Source organism: Bombus pyrosoma, linkage group LG12 (assembly GCF_014825855.1).
Source record: "Bombus pyrosoma isolate SC7728 linkage group LG12, ASM1482585v1, whole genome shotgun sequence".
Taxonomy (NCBI): domain Eukaryota; kingdom Metazoa; phylum Arthropoda; class Insecta; order Hymenoptera; family Apidae; genus Bombus; species Bombus pyrosoma.
The window spans coordinates 3136422-3150533 of record NC_057781.1 but is presented as its reverse complement, the minus strand read 5'-3'; the positions used below and the strand labels follow the sequence as shown (position 1 = coordinate 3150533).

At 31.4% G+C, this 14112-nt stretch overlaps 3 protein-coding genes across 3 annotated transcripts; 1 reads left to right on the top strand and 2 right to left on the bottom strand.

Annotated features, from left to right (window-relative positions):
• Window positions 1-52: 52 nt before the first annotated feature.
• Window positions 53-3387, top strand: LOC122573890 (transmembrane protein 59-like). Its single transcript, XM_043740834.1, has 4 exons — window positions 53-317; window positions 404-518; window positions 749-1032; window positions 1312-3387. The coding sequence occupies exons 1-4, from the start codon at window positions 177-179 to the stop codon at window positions 1639-1641; spliced, it is 870 nt and encodes a 289-aa protein (XP_043596769.1). The 5' UTR covers window positions 53-176; the 3' UTR covers window positions 1642-3387.
• On the bottom strand, window positions 3298-8304 carry LOC122573883. The gene is made up of 5 exons (XM_043740823.1): window positions 4993-8304; window positions 4683-4893; window positions 4503-4612; window positions 4063-4437; window positions 3298-3981 (listed from the first exon to the last, which is right to left on the bottom strand). Exons 1-5 carry the CDS (start codon window positions 6127-6129, stop codon window positions 3835-3837), a joined length of 1980 nt encoding a protein of 659 aa, XP_043596758.1. The 5' UTR covers window positions 6130-8304; the 3' UTR covers window positions 3298-3834.
• Window positions 8305-9268: 964 nt separating this feature from the next.
• On the bottom strand, window positions 9269-13863 carry LOC122573882 (uncharacterized protein PF11_0213-like). The gene is made up of 8 exons (XM_043740822.1): window positions 12163-13863; window positions 12002-12092; window positions 10623-11665; window positions 10328-10541; window positions 10098-10259; window positions 9731-10019; window positions 9474-9669; window positions 9269-9396 (listed from the first exon to the last, which is right to left on the bottom strand). The coding sequence occupies exons 1-8, from the start codon at window positions 13504-13506 to the stop codon at window positions 9328-9330; spliced, it is 3408 nt and encodes a 1135-aa protein (XP_043596757.1). The 5' UTR covers window positions 13507-13863; the 3' UTR covers window positions 9269-9327.
• Between the last annotated feature and the right edge of the window lie 249 nt (window positions 13864-14112).

Genomic DNA, 14112 nt, shown 5'->3' with positions numbered 1-14112 from the left:
AGACGACAAACATGTCGACCAATGCGACGCATTCCCACCATAATTAAATCGATATTTATTCGATTATTCGAGGAGCTATCAACCTTCTCTCAGTGAAGTCTCTTCGTCTAACGAATTATTTTGATTGATACGCTAAATACTCTTTTATAGAATACAGAACACAACAGTTCTCTGAGATGAGAAAAGAAAAGGGAATTATTTCGTTGCTGTTATTATTTATTATAAGTCTTGTACGTGGTGATATGTTTTGTAGTCTTGTAAATCGAGAAGATCCGTGCATTAACTTGTGCGAAAAAACACCATTATCTTTTACAAATGTACGCGTTATCAGCAAATATATGTTTATAAGTTACATATTATGAACTGATATATTAATGATGACGATGACGTTCATTAATTCTAGAGTAAATATGTCAAATCATGCTGTCAACGAGGATGTAGATTCTTCAATTTAGTGGATTTACATTACGGATTAGAACCAAACAGCTTAAATGGTACTAGGGATGCCTGTGAAGCTTGTATGTAAAGCATATAATGATTATAATAGCATTTAAATTAAAACTAAATCTAATTTTAATTATAGAATAAAATATATAGTATAATATTTCATATAATTATTAATTTAAAAAATTATTTTTGCATGCCGATTAAAAATATTTTTTATAATATAAATTACTTTCTAAAAAATTACATAGGATTATTGTAACTAATAAATTTCTAAATAAAATATTTCTTTATTTTGTTGTAGCATGTACAGAAGCATATACAGCTCCTCAAGATCGCTATGCATGTAGCACTGGTTGTGATTTCATGGCCAAACAACGTGTTTCAGATTTGTTATCACTATTTTCTGTTGCTGTCTATATAGAGGAAGGTGTAGATTCCAACTTACTTGTAATGTCACCTGATATACCTGAAAATGATATTTTGAGTGATCCAGGTTTGCGGAAGGAACTTTTTCCAGGATGGTGGGATTTTAATGGATTTAAATTGCCGCAAACATATATTAAGACTGTTCCATTAGATGCTGGGGTAAGTTTTTAACTGTGTATTTTATAATAAAAATTTAAATTATACAATTTTAATCATTTATTGAATATATCAATGAAACTAAATATATATATATATATATATAATTCAATGAAACAAAAGTTTCTTGTTAATTTAATATTTCTATTTTTTAAATTTATTTTATTTTAATCATAATATATATCCTGTTTTTTATATTTATCCTGTTTGGAAATTTGACTTTATGTAGAATATATTTATTTATTATAAGTCATATAAATCTGATTGATCATGATATGATAGACAGTGGATTATGGTGTACCATCAGACTACTCTGGAGAAAATGACCAATCAGCTTCAGTACCTGGATCTGATTGGCTTCAGTGTGCCTCGAAACACATTGGACTACCACATTGGCTTTTAGCCTCTGCTATTGCAGCAGCAGCATTGTCTGCATTTTGGTTATGTTTATATCCAGAAAAACCTACTGATCCTTTTAAAGAAATACTTATTGAAAAATCTGATATTTCTCCAACAGCTACATTATATGTACACGAAGCACCATTTCATAAACAGCCTCCACCAAAATATTTTGATAGCGTAGATCCTGCAGAAATTAATATCAAAGTTTAGCTAGAACCTTTAACTTTATAATTTTTTCAATAAATTGTTTATATTATGTATCATAGATTGTTGTGAATACTACAATTATTAAGAAGTATCTGCACTTTCAATTTTCAAAGAAATTATTCATAGATGAAAGATAATCTTCTAAGAATATATGTGTATAAAAATAAGACTTTAAAAAGTTAATTGAGATTTTGAAACATACATATGAAAATTAAAATCAAAATAAATGATAAAATAGGTAATAAAATATTTTGTGGGAAAAATTTATGGTTGAATAAATGGTGATATATGATAAAATTATTTTGTACAGAATAACATTGTTTTTTATAATAACAGATCTTATTATTCTTCTTTTCCCAATAGATAAAGTAACTGAAATCAGTATTGAAATAAAACTTGCAAAGTAAAAAGGTATATGCACATGTATAAGACTGCAAATTATGTACTTTATTAGTAATTGAGTAAGGATTAAAAACTTTTGTATTTGTATCAATATATTATTTTGTTAAATATAATGTATAAATATAAGAAAATTTATGTATGATCATTGAAAGCAATTACTTTTGGGATGTTTTGTTTTATTGTTCTTACATTGGTTATTCATTTTAATAATGATAAATTTTATTTTACATTTAAGTACAGTCAACTTGTTTCAAGATGTTTGTATATTTAATACGTGCATGAATTCTTTTGTATCTTTTATATCCTATATTTTAATATAGAGAAGTTTAAAATCATAAAGATGAATTTTGGAGTAAAAGGGTATGTATTTGTAAAAATTATAGTTAGAAATTTATTTTATCAACTTATTTCAACTTTTATTTTACATGTGGAAATGTGAAATATTGCAATTATAAAAACAAATATGATACAATGTATAGTTAAGGAAGCTCTAAAACATTATGTATGATATTATGTTGTATCATTTAAATACATGATATCTTCTGTCATTGTAATTATTGAAATATGGTTTGAGGCTTTTCAATAGTACATGTCAACTACATTTTGCAGTAATATATAAATTTCATATTTTTTCTCAACAAACTAAAATTAACATATAATTATGTAACCAATGTAAGACATTACTTAAAAATAATTAAAAAAGTCACAATGTCTTTACCCTTTAGTAGAATATTATGAATTATTGAATATGCAATGTTTAACAATTTAATGTAATTTAAAATAAAGGGTCAATGAAATAATTACACAATTATTAGTGTATTTATGTTTCAAAGAGTGATCTTTTTTTTGTATTACTGTAACGTTAAAATGATAAAATATATCATGGTCTTATTCAGAATAAATATTGATATATAGTGGTGTAAATGTTACAAATACGATGCTACGATGATACATTAATGTTATAAATTTTTTGATGAACTAGTTTATAAACAAGTTTTATGTGTCTTGTATATTATTATAGGAATTGATTTCAAAATTTGCTCTATAAAAAATAAGGAAGCTTTTTTTAATGTTTAATATCGATACTGAAAACTAAAGGTCTTTGAAAAATTGTTAGAAATATTCGAAACTTTAATATGTTAAGAAAATTGTAACGGAAATTGAAGTTAAATGTTTCTTTTAATTACATAAGATGCAATATGTAAATATTAATATAATTAAAGGATAAGAAAGTATATTTCAAACCAAAGTATCATGTTCCTTACATGGGATAGTGCTAATTTATTGTATTAATACTTATTATCTCATTATACACTGCAAAAATAAAAAAAAGATAAGGTATGCAAATAGTACTTTTTATTATACTCCATACTCGCACTATTTTATTCAAACAGAACAATTTTTAGAATTTTTATTATGAGACAGGAAGTTAACTTCAACACGTAACAAGTGACAAGATTAGCACCTTTAAAATGTTGATTACAATCATCGAACATAAGTATATTCTACTGTAATAAGGAAGACTTACATTAATAGTAAGTCATTTAATCTATTTAATGCAAAAAGTTGTGTACAAAAAACAAATAACTATTCTGAAATTCTTTTATTATTTTTTACGTTAGTTTGAAGTTTTCTATGATAAAGAATTATTTTTTTAATTCAAGATAACCACAATATGTACAGTATAAAAAAGTATCCTGAATCAAAAAAATATTTAATTCTTAAATATAAAAGGAATCAATTTGTACAGTATAATTAACTTCGTTTAAATATTATCCTAAGTAATTAAAGTATTTACAGCCAATAAAGTTTTGGATCATCTCTTCGCACTTGTAATTTTAATACATGCCTATATATTTTTAATGCTGGACCTAGAAGTAAATCAAGTCCACTTAACACATCAGACCGTTTCATTAATAATAAAGAATTGCCATCAATGTCCTGAAATACACATCAATATATGAAATATTTAATAATAAATACCAGATAACACAAGTTTTTTTGGAAACAGAAGAAAAGTACCTGTTGTCTGAATACTTCTGCTTCTTTTGGAAAAAGTCTTGCAAAATATTGATACACTTGTTCAGATGTCCAATCAGAAGCATCAGGTATATTTGGATCAATTCCATCTCTTGGACCATCATCTTCCATTTGGTCGGAAGATCCTCTGGCAGGGGAAACTTGAGGACTTAGAACTGGGGGTAACACAGGAGGATTCGATGGCGTATCAGGCCTGCTAGTAACCAGATTAATATTCTGGTTTATATTTGTTTTATATTGTTTTTGAACACAATCATTGCATTGCCACTTTGAATTTGATTTAGGAATTATTATACGTGGTGTGTGGCAATAATAATGGTAAGCATCATCACAAGTAAAACATGTTGCAAGTGGTCCCTGTAAAATCAAGCTATATTACAATAGGGAAAAAGTTGTTAATATATTTTTTATAATCTACTTACAGCGTCTGAGGTTTCACAACATATTGTACAACTCTTGCAACGTTCACATTGCCAATTGCTACCTGCTTTTTGAATCATTTCTTCTGGGCTATAAATACAACTTGGATGTGCTATAAATAAATGGAAATATATTAAATTATTAATTTAAAACATTTATCATATTTTCAAATATGGTAATACCTCGTACAGTACAATCACGACAAGCAACTAAAGTTTCTTGTTTTTCTTTGGCACAAAGACTACACTGTCTACAAGGTCCATCCTTAACAGTTGTTTTAGAAGAATCTTGTGATTCTTGAGGTATAGAAGATTTATTTTGTGAACCTGGTTGTCTCCCACGTTTTCTTTTTACAAGATTATTGTCAGAAGGATCAAATACTTTTTTTGCTCTCTGGAACGAAATTGTATTTTCAATTTTTTCAACATATACAAATCGAATTAAGAACCTTAGGCAATCAATTATATTTAAAAAATAGAAAAAGATACATACCTTTCTACGAGCACTACGAAAACCTCCAACATTAGTGTTGGATGGCGTAGGCGAAGGATTAGTGGAACTTCTCCCCGCATCCTCGTCCTCTCGTTCTTCGCTCAGATGTCCAGTCTCTTCTCTCTTTTCTTTTTGCGAATTTATTTCTTCTTTATTATCTTTTCGATAGTCCTCAAATTTGATCTCTATGTCCATAGGATCGTCTGTTCGAACTAGTAGGCGCTGTTTACGCTCAGCTTTCGACGACCTTTTAAGGTTATGAGTCTGATTATCCGTATTTTTTGAGTCTTCTTTCACATCTTCAACAGAGGTTTGCGATGGCTCCTGCGGTTCTCGTTCTTTCAAAGAATCTTGTTCTATTGATGATTCGGTATTTTCGTTTCTTCCAACGATTATCTCGAAACATTCTTCTTTTCTGATCTGTGGATCAGATTTGGGGCTTGCCTGACGCGAGGACCTCGGTGTATTCGACCTAGAGTCCGTAATCGTCAGGTTTTCTGTTTCGTCAAAATCATAAAGACCACCTGTGGTTGATGAAACAGTTTGTAATTCCTTACGTCGCACGTTTCCATTCTCAAGGGTAAAAGATTCTCGATGTGTTGGCTCAACGGTGGTTGTCATGTCAGACGTCGCCACCAACGAGTAATTGCCGTTAGAAAGACGCGTCAAATTACCACTTGCTACTTCTTTTCCAAGAAAATCTTCTACCATACGTCTAGAAGTAGGATTTGAGACACCATCAAGCAACTGTTCGATCAATCTGTAAGCTGGTACACCTTGATCAAGGTAATCTGGCTCCTCGACAACGAGTTCTGCCACGGCACCCGCTACCATCCCGGAGTTTAATTTCTCTTTGACGAAACCCTCCGGTCGATTTTTGTAAAGCTGTAACCGTGACCATTTCGAAGCATTTCGGTAACTAGTGTTACCCTTATAATCGACCTGTATCACTTTTTCTGCTTCAATTAACCGATGAAGATCGGCTATGGTGTCCCGTGCATCCACCGAAAACTTCCTTAGTAAGTAGTTGCAGATACGATCAGCGTCGGGTCGCGCCTTTCGTCGACGCAACTGATCTATTGCCTCCAGGATTTGCTCCTCATGGAGTATTTGCGTTTCTACTCGGTGTTGCTGCATTATTATGCGTCGATAAAACCTTCTCTGCCACAATAGTATATCTGACAATTTCTATTCGCACGATCGTTAAAAAGAACGTAGGACCGATGTAAATTCGTTTCACGGTGATCTCTGCACGTTTTCACGGTGATCGATGCATTCGCGCGTGATGTCATAACGACCGGCAAAATTCTATATATTGCGCGTATACATCCGCTCTTACTTTATCATTTAGTTGACTTTCGCATAAATGTCCGCTATATTTTCGAAATGATTCTTCTTAGAACGTAACATGAAAGCGAAACTCTTGCAACCGTATACCTATCTCAATTTATTATCTCGTAAATATCGAAAGTTCTTGATTACCATTCGAAACAATGGGTAGATAAAATGTCGATCATTCTTGCGGTGGAAACAGTCCGCTCCGTTTCGTATCAAGCGCAGAATCGTTCTTACACATATAAACAAGTTGAAGCAATACGTTATAATAAAAACGTGTATCTCAATATATTTCTACGTATACGGATTGTCTAGTCGCTTTTTTTCAACTGTACAAGCATATCGGATTGAAATGAGAAAAATAACACGACCGATGAAACTCGTTAACGTGATGCAATATTATCGATTGCACGGATCGACCATGTCAATAACGTGCAAAATCTATGGCGCATTCGGAACGCGCGAAATGTCCGTTGACTGTTTGGCATTAATCAGCCGAGTAAAGCGATTAAACGCGGCTCGGAAAACGGAGCTCACGAATTATCACTTTCTACCGTCTTATGTCCGCTATCGGGAGAGAATTTCGAATCGCGTACCACAACTGCGCTGATCCATTGTTGGACTGAAGCCGAGAGAGGTGTACACGACGGCGACGAAGAAGCAATCTGACAAAGTCAGGTCGTCCGCCGCTGCTGGATCGAACATCGAACTGCAGCGCGACGCATTTCACACCCTTTACACGCACTTTTAACGACGTCAGGATACTTTCGTGTCCACGTACGTAACTTCCTTCCGGTAATCGTCCTCACTGACGATTTAAAATTCGAACAAATCGTTATCGAGGTATCGCAGTCCGAACAAAGAGAACTGTCTTCGTATTGGTTCGAAATTGCTTGCTATCTTTCTCTTTTGTTTCGCTCGTGAAAATCCACCGATCCATGCACCCATAAATAATGCCTTCTTCACGAGGACGAAACGGTATAACCGGAGAATAATCGCACTACATACGTGCCAAGTGACCGTCGAACGTTTTCGCCACGCGCCAATCGTCCAACAAAACGGATACCTCTCCTCTTTCGCTGATCTCTCTCCCTCACCGTCTGTCCAACAACTTTTCCACAGTATTGGATCTCTCTCTGTAAGCGCGCTTCGCGACAGGCCACTTCGATACACGCGACCAAACGACACACCACGATTTCATGAGTCCACAGTCCTTATGTGCATGCCACACCAACGCGTATTCGCGCTTACGTGTATATATGTTATACGCGTATATGCGTATACGTACCACGCGGGATATATCGTCGCCGGTTGCGTTCCCTGTACGATACCTTTGTACGTGTTGACACTGTGTACAAACCGTTCGCTAAATCTTTCCACGCTCTATCACCTCGATCGTATGCGATGACAAGTACTGCAATTTTAAGAATATCGATAAGCTTAGACAATCGTATCGCACAATAACTACCGCAGCACACGGCAAACCTGCGAGACGCGGTCTTTTACCGAGGTAGACTCGGCGCGCGCCAGCCTCTTTTCTTACTCCCGGTTCGACGAGACAAAAATCATTGCGAATCCACGCACACCTACAACATCGATTCGCTTATTACAAACCGCTTTCACTTCGATCAGTTACGAATTTTTTTCATCATTTTCTATGTCGTTCCGCGATAGTTTCACGAACATCGCATAACTCCAATATAGTGCAACGCGTGAGACGCGCTCTTTTCCTAGAGGCGGCCTCTTGTGCGCGCCGCGCTACCTCTGCTCGTTTCTACAGAACGCCCAAAAAGATCGAACTCGGAGAAACTGTGACGCACTTCACCTCACTGCCACTGTCACTTCCAAGAATTCTCAAAAAATCGTTTGCATCGCCGATTAACTTTCCAAACGAGCTGCTTTCACAAATTATTTCGACAAAAGTGAAGAGCGCGAAGCCGGGTGCGGCTACACGCGAGTGTGGACGGACCGCCGCTGGAGTACGGAACACGCGGAGCGCACTTTTTGCGGGGACGGGTCCGTGCAGGTACGGCGATGTCTTTCTTAACACCCTGTAGGAATCGGCTTCTGCGCATTGCTTTATCAATTTAACAATTATTCTAATAACACCTTTTCTTTTTCCTTTCCTACCCATTGTCATTTAACTACATAATTTTGTCACCTTCTTATTTAAGTAATTCAATTAATAAAACATATTTTTTTGAAAAATATTGATAGATATTCACGGAAAAAAGATTTTAGGAATTTTACTCTTAATAACTACTTTTTTTTCATATTTTGCTAAATATTTAGTACGGTATGATATATTACGCGGAATTAAGAGATAGTTTATTATATATGAGTTTAAAGCATAATGTATTTTTTGTAAATTTCAATTGAAATAAAAGTATGTCTTGGAAGAAAATTTTTCTATGATTTACGTGTGGTACGTTACTGTTTCTGTGATTTTAGAAACGACCGTGACGTATCGGCCATTCCCGAGCGCTGCTATCCTCGTTCCCGGCCGAGTAGCTCCCTTTTGAGCCTGCTTTCAGATCGACGGATCTGACGCAACAGATCACAAGCAAATTTTAAGATATGTTGCACGTGGCACAATTTAAATACGCTTATTTTTGTAGAAGCTTTTGATACCAGGCTCCGTTTGAAATGCATAGAATTGGATTTTTCGAAGGCACCAAGAGTATCGAGAAAAGTATATAAACTGTTGATTATGAAAATACAAATGCTTAATGCTTAATGCACAAAATAACGCACGATACAATATTAAATATATTTTTTAGAAGAAAATATAGATTATAACTTCTTACGTTAGATTAACAAATATGCCCTATAATAGTGAATGGAGAAATAAGAAAAGGAAAATGGTAATTATTTCGTGTTTCAAATATTTTATTGTAAAACACTGTAAAAAAATGTAAATGTAAAAAATACACACGTTGTAAAAAGCTTTATGTATGTTTAATAATACAACCATTATCAATTATAAAGGAATTTTATAAATTAAATATAGCTGTTTTCTTTGTCCATGACATTTGTACTTGTAAAACTGTGCCGCTGAAGTTTTGAAATCTGTTAAAAAAATATTATAATTTAATTACTATTTACAAATATGGATGATTATTATTAAGATACGATTTTGTACATACCAAATTGATCGGCTTTACTTTATGGATAAGTTTGTTACTATCCCTTAACGGACTTCGCTGGATATTGTTTCCATTTTTGACCTCAAATGAAGAATGTAATCGTTTGCTTATAGGAGGTGTTTGTGCTTTTGGAATACCAGATTCTGTTGGTCGTCGTTTAGGTGTCGTTTTTTTTGGAGATGGTAATTTATTACTTCTAAAAAATAAATTACTTTTTATTGTTCTAAGTTTTTAGATATAATATAAGTTCAACATACCTTCTTGGACTATTATTTAGACCACTGTTATTACTGACATTTACACGTGTAGTTACTGGTGAAATGTCACAAGAAAAGTTACGTTTTTTTGGGCTGTTAGCTACGTACGATTGTACTTTTCGCGCTTTAGAATGTTCAGTATCTGGAGTTGATGAAGCTACCGGTTTTGAAGATCGCGATTTTTTTACTGGTTGAAGTCCGTTGGTTGTGGAATTAGGTGTACTACTAATTATCTTATGAGGTGGTGTTGTATTTCCAATAGATGAAGTCGTTTTTTTATTAATATTTTCTGCAAAAAAGGCAAATAAAATATTATTATAATAAGGAAAAATAGAAATTAATTTTTTTTGTTCATTTAATAATATACCTCTTTTTTGCATATTTCCTATAGGAAGAATAGCTTTCATTGGCCCCTTTTTATTTATTATATCAATGTCTGTCTTCTTCTTCAATCTATTTTTAACTGTACATATCATCGAAGTTTTTTCTTTCTGTAGATCTAAGGTTGCTCCCGTTTTAGTTTGTGTATCTAAAAGGAGATATAAATTAATTATTTTAAATATTTTTCTTGTCAATGTTACAAAAACAAAAAATTACCTCTTGGTAATTGATTTTTATTGTTATTTATAATGACTTTTTTATTCAATACTGGGCTAACAAAACCAGGATCACTAGGAAAACGTTTTGTTACTTCCTTCAATTGAGATGTATCTTTATTGGTAGATATTAATGAACCTGATTGAGTTTTAACTGGTGGTGTTTGAGATACAGATACGCTTCTTCTAATAAAATTTTTACTAATTGTTTGCTTCTAAAATAGACATCATTATCTATATTAATTTATTAGGCAATTTATTAAAATTTTGCAATTTTTTTATAGTATTATGCTTACTTTTGATCCTAAGTTTAAACTTAATCTATTAACCGATTTCGATAGAAACGATGACTGCTTCTCGTTTTCAGATTTTAGTTTTGATTTTTTTGGAGTTTGTTGAATTTCTATATAATCATTCTTACTTTTTGAATCTGTATCAACATTACAATTATTGGAAGCAACATTCAATACCTTTTCTAAATTTTTAAGTATATCCAAAGTTGGATGTTCTTCAGTTTGTCTACATATTAATTTTCCTATGTTTGCAAGCAGTTCGATTACCACTTTTTCGTTCAATGGACTGTTATTTTTCTGTTTACAAGAAGAATCGTTTTCAGATATTTTTTGAGCACTAAACTCATTTTTATCTTTTTCTTTGTTTATGTTTTCAATATTTATTTCGATTCCTGAAGTTTCACATTTTAGTTTATTATTTATATTATTTAAGTACTTTTGTTTATCAATACATTTACTCGTATTTACATCATTCAAATTTATGTCTTCAAAGAATACTGATTCTTTAATACTTTCTGTTGAATCACCAGTCAAATTACCTTCTTTACTATATTCCATATTATTTTCTGCCACATTTTTAATTACTTCCAAATTACTACTTAATTTTGGTGGACTCTTTGATAAATTATTGGTTGTGTTAAAATAAGTAGTTAATAATTCGGTATTGTTCTCACAATTAATGCCTAAAACTTTTTCCAAATTTTCCAATAATTTATTTGCTTCTATATTCTTTTCTGTTTTGATTAATTTTTTAAGGTCTAGTAAAAGTGTTACTGCTGTAGTACGTTTTTCCATTGATATTGGTTCAACGAGTTCCATTTCTAAATCTTCCACATCCTTTTTCATTTTATTACTAAATTCGTCTTTTCTATCTTTATATGACTCATTATCTTTATTCTCTGTAACTTTTATATTTTTTGATTTTGAACCAGCTCCATCAGGAGATACAGGCAATTCAATTAAATTTTCTGAAGTTTCATCATCAAATGCTGGCAACAACTCTAATGTCCATGAAGGATTGCTTGTAATGAGATCATCAATGCTTGCTAAACAATAAAATGCAAAATACATATCATTTTAAATTATTGTTACAAATGGATATTTAAACTATGTATAGATTTAAGTACCAATTTTGCTTATCTTAAAAGTATATTCTAGTACCGACCATTTCTATATTTTCTTTTATATTTTTTTGTTTTAGTTATTTAAGGTTTAATTATCGATCTCTTTTATCATATACTCTTGCTACATTTTCCGGTATTAAAATTTTATTAGATCAACATTATCCAAACAAGTTAATGAGAATTAGATTTTTGATAAGCAACATCGATGTGGTACTTATTATATGTATTTAAAAAATATTGAATATAATAAGGACTTACAGCCTGAACTGGTTTTTATGGCCATTTCTTCAAAAGTTTTTGCAAGAAGTTTTGCTTCCTGAAGTATTGATTTATTAATCTTATTTCCTTCCTGTAAAGTAAAAATGAACTAAGAAATGTTTTTGACAAATAATTTTTTATGTATAAATTAGGAAACTTACAAGGAATACAGAATCTGACGATGTATCTGAAATAGTACTTTTATAGTGTTCATTGCTACAATTACTGTCTGGTGTGAAAACATCAACATCTATTAACTTATTATTTATATCACACATTTCATTCTTTTCAGTTACAGTTGTACATTCTTTTATATCACTGGGAGAATTATATGTGAGTTCATCTTTATTACTGGTACAATTTTGAGGAATGTGAATCCCTGATAATCTTGCTTTAAGTTTATTAAATCGGTCTGTTAAATCAGACAATGAGGATCTTGTTGATATATTTGCTACAGAAATCTCTAAATTCTTTGTTGGTGATAAGGCAGATTCTCTTTCCTTATTATGATCTTCACCTTCAGTTAATTTTGTATTTCCTGATCTTTCTGACGAACAACTTTCTAGGAATGTTCGATTCATAGTTCCATTTGATAACATTAGTGATGAACTAATAGTTGAGGAAACAGAATTTAATTTAGGTATAGAAGAAATATTTGACAAATTTGAAGATATGGAACTTCCACTATCACTTTTTAAAAATCCTTCATTTAGCATGTCAAGCGAATTTAGGGAAGAGATGTTACTTGCACTATTAGAATTAGTTCTTAATGATGCAGATAATGATATTTGATGTGGACATTCTGATTTCTTTGGAGACGTTCCTCCTTGTGAAAAAGAACGCCTAGATTTTGCAATTTTCAAAGTTGCATTAGGAACTAACATTTCTTTTTGTAAAATAGATTTTATTTCATTTTTATTTGATTCACTGTTTTCTTCAAATAACGTATCATTCATCACAGATTGATTCAAGATGGATAAATCAAGATCTTGAACATTAATGGTAGGTATAACATTATCTGATTTAAAATTATTGCTTAATATATTAGTATTACCTGAATTAACAATTATACTTTTACTAGTTATTTTATTAGCTTTTGCATTGTCTAGATTTAATTTGTCATTAATTAAAAACTCATCTAATGTTTTATTCAGTTTTAACTTTTGTCTATTTTTCTTCTTAGAAACACGACTATCCGGTAAATCAAAGGAACCTGATCTTAAATAAGTATTCTTTTTGCATTTTACTTTCAATGCTTTTTCTAAAGTTATTTCAAAAGGATCATCCTTTTTCTGAATATATTCCGTAGTTTTATGTAGCACCATATCAAAAGGATTATTTTCTAAACTATCACGTTTTCCTATCATTAGAGAACTTGTTTCGTTCATTCGAATATTATAGTTATTACATATAATATCTGTAGGAGCTGGTATTAAAGGCGATGCAAGTCTTGAACTTAATGAACCCTTTCTGTCAGGGCTATCTAAATCTATAAGATCACACATATTCACGTTTTTCTGTTTACGACGTTTGAGATCTTCGCTTCCAATAATAGTATTACAATGTTGTCATACCAATTAAATGTTCCTAAAATCGTAACGAAATTTTATGATACATATTATTATTATTATTTGCAAACACCGTTGTCACAATCTGTAAATATGTGAGTTGTTTCTCAACAAATACATAATTTCTTGATGTATATTAAATTTCACTTTGATCATTGATATTTAAAGATCATTTATGTTATATGAATACCACCTTAAATATAAATTGTTTATTTTTTGTATAATATTCACGTATTCGAAGATACTAACGTCTAAATCTAGATACAGTTACTATTACAGACAATTTAAAAGTTTCTACTCTACTGCCCCCTAGTAGATATTTAAAAACTAAATGCTGAACGGAAGTTATTTATAACGTATTTCAAGATAATTTAAGAAACAAAAATAAATATATGCATAAACTATTAACAAGTTAAAAAATTATTCTGGCATAGAAACTTAATTTCTAGATCATAAAAATTATAGAAGAAGCACATGCTTAAAAGTTATATTGTTACATTTTCATACATGTATTACCATTCCCTACTACTACTACAAGCATAT

What these genes read in the sequence shown, in the direction of transcription:
- LOC122573882 (XM_043740822.1), bottom strand. Translation starts at nt 13,506, where the DNA reads ATGTGTGATCTTATAGATTTAGATAGCCCTGACAGAAAGGGTTCATTA. An exon ending in CATAAAAACCAGTTCAGGCT is followed by an intron (nt 11,666 to 12,001) that starts GTAAGTCCTTAT and finishes TTTATTGTTTAG; the next exon opens with CAAGCATTGATGATCTCATT. An exon ending in AGGAAATATGCAAAAAAGAG is followed by an intron (nt 10,020 to 10,097) that starts GTATATTATTAA and finishes CCTTTTTTGCAG; the next exon opens with AAAATATTAATAAAAAAACG.
- LOC122573883 (XM_043740823.1), bottom strand. Translation starts at nt 6,129, where the DNA reads ATGCAGCAACACCGAGTAGAAACGCAAATACTCCATGAGGAGCAAATC. An exon ending in TTCGTAGTGCTCGTAGAAAG is followed by an intron (nt 4,894 to 4,992) that starts GTATGTATCTTT and finishes ATTTCGTTCCAG; the next exon opens with AGAGCAAAAAAAGTATTTGA. An exon ending in GTTGTGAAACCTCAGACGCT is followed by an intron (nt 4,438 to 4,502) that starts GTAAGTAGATTA and finishes TTGATTTTACAG; the next exon opens with GGACCACTTGCAACATGTTT.
- LOC122573890 (XM_043740834.1), top strand. Translation starts at nt 177, where the DNA reads ATGAGAAAAGAAAAGGGAATTATTTCGTTGCTGTTATTATTTATTATA. An exon ending in CACCATTATCTTTTACAAAT is followed by an intron (nt 318 to 403) that starts GTACGCGTTATC and finishes CATTAATTCTAG; the next exon opens with AGTAAATATGTCAAATCATG. An exon ending in CTGTTCCATTAGATGCTGGG is followed by an intron (nt 1,033 to 1,311) that starts GTAAGTTTTTAA and finishes ATGATATGATAG; the next exon opens with ACAGTGGATTATGGTGTACC.